Genomic DNA, 13,259 nt, shown 5'->3' on the forward strand with positions numbered 1-13,259 from the left:
ATGGTGATAATCTTATATCATGGAAAAGTAAGAACCAAGCACTTGTTTCTAGGTCTTTTGCAGAAGCTGAGTATAGGGCTATGGCATAACGCACTTGTGAGATTCTATGGTTGCGTTCCATGTTGGCAGAGTTAGGATTTAAGGAGACTGCTCCTGCTTCTTTGTTTTGTGACAATAAGTTTGCTATTATGTTGTCTTCTGATTTTGTCCTACATGAGCGTACTAAGCATATAGAGGTTGATATACATTTCATTCAAGAGAAGGTTCGGATTGGTATTGTGAGACCATCCTTTGTCTCTTCTTCTCAGCAGTTAGCAGATATGTTCACAAAGTTTGTAGGCCCAACATTACTCCAGTCGTCTATCGGCAAGCTGCGTTTATTGAATATCTTCACACCAGCTTGAGGGGGAGTGTTGGAATTAGAAAATAGTGATATTATAATTATGATAGTGTTGGTTTTTCCTATGTCATGAATTCACATAAATGGGGTTGTCCAAAAAGCCTGAGGTGTTGTTTAGTCCTAGATTGAACACCACAAGATGAGTTTGATCCATGCACTCTGACATTGTTTTCAAAATTTTCTCTCCTAACTGTCCCACTTTCTCATAATTTTCTGGTTTGCCAATGCTATTTTTAAATAACACCCCTCTGAATGAGTTCTTTTACCAATCAATCAGAAGAGGGTAGTACCAAACTAAAATATTAATAATAATAAGCAATTCAATGATAAAAATATTTTATAAAAAATGCTAATTACTAATATGAATAGATGACCGCTTAAGGTTTTTTGAAACACACATCTCACATTGACTTGAGCAGTCAAGGCTATTTTTTGCTAACTAAGATTCCATTTTGGAAATATAACTAAGCTTATTACTGTCTATTGATGGATGTGTGTATGAAAAAAAAATCACAATTGCAATGCTGCAGTGTGTATAGAGAAGCTCATATAATGATTTTCAGGAAAAAAAAAAGGAGCTTAGTATCCAAGTATTAATCTGACTATTATCCACAACAGATCACTAATCTGACTTCACAGGCTTGCTCTAAATCATCATATCACTGGTACTGCAACTTTCAATGTTGTCCTTGATATCAGTATGAATTCAATTCTCTGGATGTATGTCCTTGTTTCCTCCCTTCTTGCTATCATCCTTCTTGCTGGGCCTTTTAAATCGAATAGCATAGTGATTGTCTTCTGAAGGCAGGACAGGTTTGTAAAAGAAAATCACATTGCCTGCTTCCAATTTGTGCTTAGTAACAAACTCAGTCCAGTCCAGCTTGTACCCATATTTTTGTGCATTCTGGTTTGCCACTGGAGCCACATAGAATTTCATCTCCCACTTCTTGTTTTGAGCATCAAAAATTTGTAGCATAGCATGACTTGGTTTACTGGTAATTAGACGAGGGAAATGGTTTTCTGCAGCTTTTATAGGAATAACGAGATTCTGCGAAACATCAGTAGTAGTTAAAGTCTTTTCAAAGAGGAATTTTAGATATCCAACGAGGTAATGCTGGTTATGAAAAGGCTGGGGGAGAGGTCTGTAAAAGCGAATCAAATCCATAGCTTTGTGTGCACTAAATTGCCTTGACCATTCAGTGATAATGAAGTCACCACCCGGCTGTGGAGAGAATGAGCATCTTTCATGCTTCTGATTGTTGTATTTATCGGTTAATAGTACACTGATCACCAGCTGAGTTCTTGTATCAGCATTAAGGAAATACTTTTCTACTGTTTCCCAAGGAATGGTGAGTTTTTGGCTTTGAAAATCGGTAAGTGATAATTGCACCTCAAAGACAAAATCGTCCTCCTTGTTGTCGACCCTCATAGATGATTTTCTGCAAAGGACAGAACCAAACTTAATAAGTCTATCTGATCATGGCATTTGGTAGTTGACAATATTCGTCTTAGGGGAAATACATTGAACAGGTTACGGTATTCAACACTATGCTATTGTCATCAACAAAGATTGGAAACCAATTGATCTTTCAAATTTGACATATATATATTGTGCCATGTGGTAGGTTGTATTATCCAAATGGGTAGAAAAATGATGAAACAGAAAGTCACAAAGATGGCAACCCTAGGTGCTCTGTTTGGTTTTTGAGATTAGAAAGAAAGTAAAATTAAGTTGTTCTATAATCTTTTCATCTAAATCTAACCAATTTCAGTTTTTCTTTCTTGCAAACTAAAGACCTATGAATCATACATGTATGTCTCTATAAACGTATACAAATATATATACATATATCTGTGAATGAAATAAAATAATCATGAAGTTCTTGAAAGAAGACCCAAAACACTATTGTTACAATTAAGCTTCTGTGTTGGGGCTATGTTAGGAATCAATGAATCAATATGCAAACATCTACGACACTGATTGAACTTGGAAGATTGGCAAACGGATGCAAAAATGATGAAACAGGAATCCACAAAGATGGCAACCCTAGGTGCTCTGTTTGGTTCTTGATATAAGAAGAAAGAAAGTGAAATTAAGTTGTCATATAAATTTTCCAACATTTTTCAGTTTTTCTTGCCTGCAACCTAAAGGCCCATGAATGAATTCATGCATGTATGGATCTCTATAAACATATATATGAGTTCTGTTATTCTTCCATGAATGCAGCCCAGAGTAGAAGTAAAGGTTAACATAGATGACCATAGTATACATATATATATAGACATAAAAAGGATAGATAAATGTATAAATGTGTAAATGAATACATTTATAGATAGAAAGATAGACAAAGATTGAAGATTCGACACATTCATGAAAGAACAGGTTTCTTGGTGAAGGACAAGTACTTACATCCCTTTTGATTTTGGTGTAACATTTCTGCTCCTCTGATCACAGCTTTCTAAATCCACATGTTTTTGCTTTGTTGATGGTGGATTAACATCGTCTGCCTTCTTTTCTGCTTCATCATCATATTCTTCTTCGGCATCATATTTTTCTTCTTCTTTGTTATCTGAGTTCTTCATCGATTTCCCTTCTTCGTCACTGCTTTCAGACATTTTTCTTGGTTGATTCTTTCTTGAATATGATGGTGAGCCTTTCTTTCTATCATCCTTCTTGCTGGGCCTTTTAAATCGAATAGCATAGTGATTGTCTTCTGAAGGCAGGACAGGTTTGTAAAAGAAAATCACATCATATGCTTCCAATTTGTGCTTAGTAACAAACTCAGTCCAATCCATCTTGTACCCATAATTTTGTGTACTCTGGTTTGCCACTGGAGCCACATGGAATTTCATCTCCCACTTCTTGTTTTGAGCATCAGAAATTTGTAGCATAGCTGAACTTGGTTTATTGGTAATTAGACGAGGGAAATGGTTTTCTGCAGCTCCTATAGGAATAACGAGCTTCTGCGAAACATCAGTAGTAGTTAAATTCTTCTTAAAGAGGAATGCCAGATATCCAAGAAGGTACTTCTGGATATGAAAAGGCTGGGGGAGAGGTTTGTAAAAGCGAAGTAAATCCATAGCTTTCAAATTGTGTGCACCAAAATACTCTAACCATCCACCTATAACCAAGTCGGCACCAGTCTGTGGAGAGAATGAGAGTGCCATACGCCACTGATTGGTATATTTATCGGAAAATTGTAGATTGATCTCCTGGTGAGTTCCTGTATCAGCAACAAGGAAATACTTTTCGGTAGTTTCCCAAGGAATGGTGATCGTGCTGCTGTCCAAATTGCTAAGTGATAATTGCACCTCAAAGAGAAAATTTTCCTTTTTAGCTCTAGTTCTACCTTGTTGTAGTTCATTGTTGCCCCTCCTAGATGGTTGTCTGCAAAGGACAGAACCAAACCTAACAAAGTCAATCTGTCTGTGTTCAACACTATTCTATTGTTATATCCATCAAAAATGGAAACCAATTGTGACATATATATATGCTGTCATGTGGTCGGTTGTATTATCCAACGGGTGGAAAATGGATGAAGCAGAAATTCACAAAGATGGTAAACGGTAGGTGCTCTGTTTGGTTCTTGAGATAAAAAGAAAGAAAGTGAAATCAAGCTGTTTCTATAATCTTTTCATATAATTTAAACCATTTTTCAGTTTTTCTTGCTTGCAATCTAAAGGCCCATGTATCACACATGCATGTCTCTATAAACATATATAAATATACATATATCCCGTGAATGAAATAAGATAATTGAGAAGTTCTTGAAAGAAGACCCAAAATTGTTTCAATTAAGCTTCGGTGTTAGGGCTATGTTAATGGAAAAAATGAACCAATATTCAAACATCAACAAACAGTAATATGCTTTACAGTCATTGAACATGGTAGATTGGCAAATGGGTGCAAAAATGGTGAAACAGAAATTCACAAAGATGGCAAACCCTAGGTGCTCTGTTTGGTTCTTGAGATTAACAAAGAAAGAAAGTGAAATTGAGGTTGTTTTATAATTTTTCCAATATTTTTCATTTTTTCCTAAAGACCCATGAATTCACACATGTATGCATATCTCTATAAACATATATACAAGTTCTGTTATTCTTCCATGAATGTAGCCCAGAGTAGAAGTAAAGGCTACAAAGGATAGATAAATGCATAAATGAATGTATCTATAGATAGATACAGAATGAAGAATTCAATACATTCATGAAAGAACAAGTTTCTTGGTGAAGGACAAGTAATTACCTCAATTCTGATTCTGACATAACATCACTGCGCCTCTGATCAGAGCTTTCTGTGAAATGCACACCTTTTTGCCGCTTTAATGGTTGATTACCATTGTCTGCCTTCTTTTCTTCATCATCATAATATTCTTCTTCTTCTTCATCATTATCTGAGTTGTTCATCGATTTCCCTTCTTCGTCACTGCTTTCAGACATTTTTCTGGATTGATTCTTTCTTGAATATGGTGGTGGGGTGGGTACTTGGCTGAGTCTTGGAGAGAGAGAGAGAGAGAGGCTTGAATTAATCGAAGTGGTCACTACATATAGTTGACAGGTATGAGTTTGTTGCTTTCTTGGCAGTTAACATCTTGCAGTTACAGTTGGGTACTTGTTTCCTGAGGTGGGAAAACTAATTTCAAACAGATGACAGTACAAGCTGTTCATGCACTATATTTGTACAAGCACTTCATGCATGCAATGACAGTGTTTTACTTGTTTAAAAACACACAATTGAAAAACAGAGAGAGAGAAGACACCCATAACGACCGGAGACCCTTTCCATCTCTCGTCGGAGTTCCGCCGCCTGTTGCAGAGGGAATCTTTTGAAACTGAAGGAGAAGAATAGGTCTCTCTCTCTCTCTCTAACCCTAATAATTGATGAACATTTTAGAAAATTTCTCACTTTATTGTGCTTGTTTGGTTTCCAAGAAAATTATATCTTAAAAGGATTAAGAATTGGATAAGTTGTTGGTATTGCAGTTGAAAATTGAATTTGTTTTGTGCAGCCATGTGATTTTACTTGTTTTACCAGTTCATGCATGCAATGACAGTGTTTTACTTGTTTAAAAACACACAATTGAAAAACAGAGAGAGAGAAGACACCCATAACGACCGGAGACCCTTTCCATCTCTCGTCGGAGTTCCGCCGCCTGTTGCAGCGGGAATCTTTTGAAACTGAAGGAGAAGAATAGGTCTCTCTCTCTCTCTCTCTAACCCTGATAATTGAACATTTTAGAAAATTTCTTCACTTTATTGTGTTTGTTTGGTTTCCAAGAAAATAATATCTTAAAAGGATTAAGAATTGGATAAATTGTTGTTATTGCAGTTGAAAATTGAATTTGTTTTGTGCAGCCATGTGATTTTATAATTTTCTTTCTCCTTTTATTGGGGAAAAACAAAATTGAACTTTCGGCTGTACTTTGTTTATGATTCTGAAGCTTTGAATTGGATATGTTAATTAGCTTAGGTTTTCACACTCATGGATAGATTAGGTAGCTGATTGATTGGGATTATTAAATGTTTCAGATGTTGAATTGTTTGTAGATTACTAGCTTGGTATATGCCAAATTCTTTTTCCTCTGCTTTAGCACACTGTTGATCACGTTGAGGGGCAAACCCGGTAGTTGAGTTGTTTGCAGCTTCGTAGAAAGGCAGTTTCTTTTTCCTCTGTTTTAGCACACTGTTGAGTTGTTGTCAGGGTAGAAGGAGAAGAGGAGGAGAAGGGGAGGGGTGAGGTCGTCAGGAGGGAAGGGGAGTGGCGCCGGGGATGGAGAGGGTCTCCGGTGGGTGTGGGTGTCTTCTCTCTCTCTCTCTCTTCGTTACATCATTTAGATTAATTGTAGGAACACTCCAGAGAAATAAACTCACATGAGGTTTATTCCCAAAGAGTTGACAAGGGGTTCCACTTTCGGATTTGAATCATAGTATTTCATAGATAAATAAAGATCTCCATTCTATCCATGAAATGGAAAGGATCTGAATCTCACTACTAAAAATTCTAGTTTTAGCGGCCTTCTAACAGCACCAGCAAAAGTTTAGGCAACATCGAAGATCTGGCAAGCCTAGGTGCTGTCTGCTTGTTGAGAAAAGAAAAGAAAATTATCAGCAAAGAAGCTTTATATTAGTACCACTCTAGTTCTCAACAGTTTTCTGTTGTGGTCGCAATTTTTTCCTTTGTTTAGTTGGCAGTTTGATCGTGTCCATAGATCTTAAATCATTTTATTATAAATTAACTTCGAAAAATAAATCCAAAACATTCAGTTGCTCCTAGTACTTGCCTCAATTTACATTGCTTGCAAATGAATCCGTACTTAATCAGCACAATGAAACACTTGTTAGCAACTGTAACCAAGTGATCATTTGTTCTCTTGTTATTAAGATAGCACATACCACATATCTTATAGATCAAACCTACTTACTAATCATATACTGAACATTTATTACTTGAAGCAGCATAAATCAAATAGGTCCATTTGGTATGCACATTTCAAGCACTTGACGTACTTTCTCATAATTTTCAAGGTTGCCAATGCTATACTCTAAATAAAACCTATGAATGAGTTCTTGTACCAATCTATAAGGACAGGGCAGTACCACCAAACTAAAATATTACTAGTAGCAAGTAATTCAATAATTCCCCCCCCCCCCCCCCCCAAAAAAAAAAAAAAAAAAAAAGAAAGTTGCTAACTACAAATCTGAATAGAAGACCGATTAAGGTTTTTTGAAACATGCATCTCAACACTGATTTCGGCAGACTAAGCTGTTTTTTTATTTGCTAACTAAGATTCCATTTTGGCAACATATAACAAAGAATTCTCCAATATGTAAAGAAGGGCTGTAAAGCATATTACTGTTTATTGATGAATATACGTATGAAAATTGAAAATTTTCAATCTCAGTGCAGTAATGTGTATAGGTAAGCTCATATACCCTGTACTTTTCAATGAAACAATTCCTATGCAATGATTTTTTTTTTAGCTTAGTATGCAAGTTTCAATCCTACTATTATCCACAGATCACTAATCTGACTACTCAGGCTTACTCTGAATCATCACATCAACGGTGCTGCAACTTTCAGCTTTGTCCTCAATCAGTTTGACAACAATTCTCTGGATGTATCAGTATTTCCTTGCCAAAGAATCTCCAAACCCTAGGTTTGTTCCTTCTTTTTCTTTTCAGATCGAATAGTGTAGTGATTGCCTTTCATAGGTCACCCAGGTTTATAAAAACTAATCTCATCGTCCACTTCCAATTTGTGCTTCTCAGCAAAACTTTTCCAAGTAATCTTGTAGGCATCAGAATCGGTACCAGTCTTTGGATACACTGGTAATTTCATATGATAAGTCTCATTTTCAGCATCGGAAATTTCTATATCCACTTCACTTATTTTAGAGGTATTTAGAGCATGGAAGTGTTCTTCTGCCTCTTTTTTGACAATATAGAGCTTGTTCTCTGTAATATCAGTAGCCACTAATTTCTTCATAAAGAGAAAATTTAGGCTATCAAGAAGGTAATGCTCATTATCCGGAAGCTGGTAGAGAGGTTTGTAAAAGCGAATCAAATCCTTAGCGTTTAAATTCTCTGCAGCAAAAAACTGTGACCATCCAGTTATCTCGACCATGTTGGCACCAGGCTGTGGAGAGATTAAGAGTTTCATCAAAGGTGACTTCACGTTATATTTACTGAAAAATGTTACATTGATCTCCAATTGACTTCCTGTATCAGCAGCATGGAAATACTTTTCTACAGTTTCCCAAGGAGTGGAGAGCGTCTTCTTTTGATAATCCATAGGTGATAATTGCACCTCAAAGAGAAAGTTTTCCTTTTTGAAATCAGCAAAAATACCTTGAGGTACAGTAGAAGGCGTCCGGATCCTCTAGAGTTATTCTCTAGAGTGATCTCCTGAAGTGGATGATCGGACGGCTGTGCATCAGCCTCACCAAAACGACGTCGTTTTGGTGAGGATTTTCCAAAAAATAAAAAAAATAAAAAAAATGAGCATTTTCGATTTCAAAATTCCCCCCCAGGCTGAAGAGGTATATCAGACGAACGGGAAGAAGCAGAGCCGTGAAAGGAGAGAGGGAAGAAGACTGAGAGAGGCTGCTCCGTTGTGCATCCCGTCGCCTCGCCCCGCTGTCGGCGCCGTCCCGCAGTCGTCCCGTCGCCCCACCGTCGCAGTCGCCACTGTCCTGCCGTAAGCTTCGGTCTCTCTCTCTGCCGTAAGCTTCGGTCCCTCATTTCATTCCCTATCCCGTCGCCCCATCTTGCTAAGAAGTTAGGGTTTTCTATTTCATGTATTGCTTAAATCGTTGATTTGCACCCTTTATACACATATATATGTATTTCAATCTTATTTCAGTTTTGCTTGTAGATTTTACACTCAATAATCTCTCGAAAATTGGTATATGAGTTTGTTCATTGATTTGCACCCTTTATTTCTGTTTGGTTACCTGGAAAACGAAAAAAAAGAAGGGAAACACCAACATTGTTGTCTTACTCACTCAGTAGGAATGTTCACACACCAACTGTTTGATAATTTGCTCCTTCGAACTGTGCACACATCACGCCCAATCGTACCTTACTTTCACTATTTGTTCTAGTCCATTAGCTGTTAAATGAACTCTTCTGTTCCCATCTCATTTGTTCTACTACTTCATAGAATTTTCCCATCTTTAGAGCAACTACTGCTACAATCTCAAATTCATTATCATTTAATAGTGAATCGAATAGAAGAAGGGGAAGGCTGATTAAGGAGGCTAAAGCAACTGTCCAGATGGGGAAATCGCTTAGAATAGATTTTGGTGGAAATGAGGCTAACGTGGTAGAGAAGATAATCCAGCTAGAATGTAGTAATTTGGAGAGGATTGCTGCAGGCGCACGGGTAGCTGAAGTCTGAACTACCAATGGAGGAGTATGGGTGTTATACAGATCTGTTTATGAAGATAATGACATGGTATGCTGGTGTATCTTTTGAGTGTTATGTGGTGAATGTCTATGCTCCAACTGATGTTAGCAAGAGAAGGCAGCTTTGGGAAGTATTAAGGAGATTGAACTTTCCTTTCCTAATCCATGGTGCATAGGTGGAGATTTCAACAAAATTAGATTTCTAAGTGAAATGAAGGGATGCTGAAGAAGGGAGAGAGGCATGAATGACTTCAATGATATGATTGATCAACTGAGCCTAGTTGATTTGCCAATGAGGGGTAGAAGCTTTACCTAGTGTAATGCACAAGATGGGGAGAGATGTAGTAGGATAGACAGATTCCTATTGGATAGTATCTGGGTCGAGGAGTTTTCTTTCAAACAATGGGGATTTCCTAGATCAATTTTTGACCACTTTCCAGTCCTATTAATTGAGGTGATAAGAACAAACATTACTATGTTGAAGTAAACTGAGGATATGATTGTGAAACAACCAAATGGAGGAAATAGATCTACGTACCCAACCCTACGTAATTGGATGAGACAAACGCTGATTGAGTTCAATTCTGTTTATTAGAGATATGTATATGCCAGTGGTTGTATAGCTTATAGGATTCAGGATTTTGGGTGTGCACATGTTTCGCCCCATTTTTGGCGTTCTGTTTATAATACACTAGTTATTAAAAACACATTATAATACACTAGTTACACTAGTTATTAAAAACACATGTTTCGCCCCATCAGACTGAATGAAATCCTTCAAGAAAGCATTAAAGGATTCACTAAGTTGGGTGCTACTCATGCCCGCACCCCATGCATTTCTAACATATGGCCAACCCCACTTTTCCTTCACCCCAAATGTTAACTTCAACCAATGATTATCTCTTACTTCATACTTGTCAAGCATTTCCTCCCATTTTAACGTAAACTCTTCGTCATCCTCAATGTCGTACATAAACGTGAATAAAACACTCTTGATCCCCTTATCCTTCACCGTCGCCTTATCCTTGAAGATAGAATTTGCATGCCTTAATGCATTTTGCATCAAATGCCAAGTGCAAAGGCGGTGGATTGTGTTAGGCATGACAACAGGTATGGCCTTAGCCATTGCAGCATCCTGATCTGTAAAAATTGTTTTTGGAGCCTTACTTGACATTGCCTCCAAGAATCTTCTAAAAAGCCATACAAAAGAATCGGCGGTCTCATCATACATCAAAGCTGCACCAAATATCACAGTTTCCCTATGATGGTTAAATCCAACAAAAGACGCAAATGGTCTATGTGCACTATTTAACTTGTAAGTAGTGTCGAAAGTCACAACATCACCAAATTGCCCATAATCCATGATCATCTGAGCATCGGCCCAAAATATGTTTGTAATCTGCTCCTCGTTATCTAATTGGACAGAGTAAAAAAAAGATGGATTCTCTAATGATTTGTCACGAAAATATTGCAAAATGCTACCTGCCTCCCCATATGCTAAATTGTTTTGCCTCTTCGTTCTCAAATAATTTTTTTGGTCCAGTTTTGTGAACCCAAGTGACTCCCTTCCACCAACTTCATTACCCATGAGCTCAAATGCAGCATTAAGACGGATTCCAGATTTTTCAGCTAAATCTATTTCGGTTGCCTGTGATGCAGATATCTTCCTTTGGGATGGTAACATATGCGTACATTCTGTTGGTACAAAGATATGATTATGTTGTTCAACAAAATCACTAACAAAAAATTTCTGTATGTTCCTATCTCACTTAATAACAAGTCGGGCTTGACAACCAGTCCTCACTTCCTGCCTAGGATTTTTTGTTAATGGATCTCGCTTGTCGACAACCCGAAATCCCTCCTTATTACAAACAAATTGCCTTGAAGTGATTTGCCCCTCTTTGCTCTTGTTTGCATAACCCCTTCTAATACTGAAGCCCAACCTTCCTCCATAACTGTTATAGAAATCATATACTTCTTGTTCTGTATCAAATGTCATGCGAACTCTAGGCTTCCAATCACACTGACCCCCGTCATTCTCATGATTGTTAGGTTCCATATCAATGTGGCAAGTCACTTAAAAAATAAAGAAGTGCTCAATATTAGCACAAAAACTGTACATTATGTTTGCAAAATAATACAAACTGAATAAGATAATCAACGAAAAACAAACTGAATAATACAAACTAAATTATGGTCTTTGTTATGTACCACAGTGTGGTTTTAAGATGTGCACTACAGCAGGTATTCAAAAGAAAAAAATATAAATGAGTCCTTTGAAGCATTCATGCACTATATGTTGCTTAATATACATGACCATCCAGCATTTGCACTCTTAGGTAATATGTTGTCAATTTTAATTTGTGACCTTGTGTTCTTATGACTGTACAATAATACAAAGCCCTGGGTTACTTGCTTTGCAGCATTGATCAGTCTAATTTTGTTTTTTGCATGATTGAGGAATTAATATCAAATCCCTAAGGATTGCTAAAATTTAATTCACGAATGCCGTTTTAGTAAGCCAAGTTTTAAAGGATATCAAGCAACAAGGGGGCTTTGATTGGATTGTGGAAATTTAATTAGTTGCATGAGAATGCTATAAGAAGCTGGATTTGGAAGTTTTTAATCTCCACTGTTCACTTTTCTAAATCTATATATATATATATATCTAAACTATTGTTCTAAATAATCAACACAGATATTGCTTCGTCTGTCAACAAGTAAGAATCCAGCTTCAAGTATAGGATCAGGTCCTGTTTTGGTCCACCTAACCCAGAACTCAACATTGGCATATATCTTCATAGTTCAAACCCCCTACCACTTGAGGCTCCATTTCAATACATGGATTTGAAATGAATAGATTTAATGGATTTAATCCACGGATTGAACAATATTCAGCACAACACAGATATTGCAAAAAAAATTTATGTTCTCAACCATAGGCCTATCATCTGGGATTGATTTGGAGGAGACCAGAAAAAAAAAATTGAACTTAAAACATATATTTAAACATTCTAAATACCTATATTTTCTTCACTCGGTTGGAACAGGGGCGACGGCCACGGCGGCGGCAGGACAGTGGCAACGGCACGACGGCGGCGATAGCGGGGCGACTGCGACGGTGGAGCGACGAGATGCACGAAGTAGCAGGCTCTCTCAGTCTTCTTCCCTCTCTCCTTCTTTCACGGCTCTGCTTCTTCCCGCCATCTGTGTTCGCGTTCTTCAGCCTGGGGGGAATTTTGAAATCGAAAATGCTCATTTTTTTTTATTTTTTATTTTTTTGGAAAATCCTCACCAAAACGACGTCGTTTTGGTGAGGCTGATGCACAGCCGTCCGATCATCCACTTCAGGAGATCACTCTAGAGAATAACTCTAGAGGATCCGGACGCCAGTAGAAGAAGATTGATCAGCCTCATTCTTGTCCTGCCTAGATGAGTTTCTGAAAATGACAGAACCAAAAACCTAATCAGTCAATCTGATCATAGCACGTCCCAACAGTGCAGTGACGACCCTATCACGTATAGTAATTAACACTTATTTAATAAAAGAGATTTGAATTTGAATTGCCTATTATTCTAATTTAATTTGAGATTTATATGAATTATTCAGTCTGATTCGTATATGATTTTATTGAGGATTTATTTTGGAATTAGAAATTGAAAGTCTATATGGCTCAAGGGAGTGTAATTAGTGAATTGAATTATTTTAATTTTGAGTATCAGACCGTATGGAAGTTTAATTAAATATTTGATTCAAATTTGTAAAATTGAGATTTGATTAATTGGGTCCGAATTTGGAGTTAATTAAGTTATGAGAATTGGGAATTAAGGTTACTAGGAATTAAATTTATTTATGAAGTATTCAATTGAGTATGTAATTTATTAGCGAAAATTTTGAAGTTTAATATGAAATTAAAGACCTTAACGATTTAAGAAACCAAAATTGAGGATG

The 13,259-nt window shown here is 37.0% G+C and overlaps 1 protein-coding gene across 1 annotated transcript; it reads right to left on the minus strand.

The window, feature by feature from the left end:
* Positions 1-10,016: 10,016 nt before the first annotated feature.
* On the minus strand, positions 10,017-11,366 carry LOC114259147 (protein FAR1-RELATED SEQUENCE 5-like). The gene is made up of 2 exons (XM_082904844.1): positions 11,102-11,366; positions 10,017-11,002 (listed from the first exon to the last, which is right to left on the minus strand). Exons 1-2 carry the CDS (start codon positions 11,364-11,366, stop codon positions 10,017-10,019), a joined length of 1,251 nt encoding a protein of 416 aa, XP_082760970.1.
* Positions 11,367-13,259: the final 1,893 nt, after the last annotated feature.

Source organism: Camellia sinensis, chromosome 14 (genome assembly GCF_055761805.1).
Source record: "Camellia sinensis isolate YWXY chromosome 14, ASM5576180v1, whole genome shotgun sequence".
NCBI classification, from domain to species: domain Eukaryota; kingdom Viridiplantae; phylum Streptophyta; class Magnoliopsida; order Ericales; family Theaceae; genus Camellia; species Camellia sinensis.

What these genes read in the sequence shown, in the direction of transcription:
- LOC114259147 (XM_082904844.1), bottom strand. Translation starts at nt 11,366, where the DNA reads ATGGAACCTAACAATCATGAGAATGACGGGGGTCAGTGTGATTGGAAG. An exon ending in TAGGCAGGAAGTGAGGACTG is followed by an intron (nt 11,003 to 11,101) that starts GTTGTCAAGCCC and finishes TTGTACCAACAG; the next exon opens with AATGTACGCATATGTTACCA.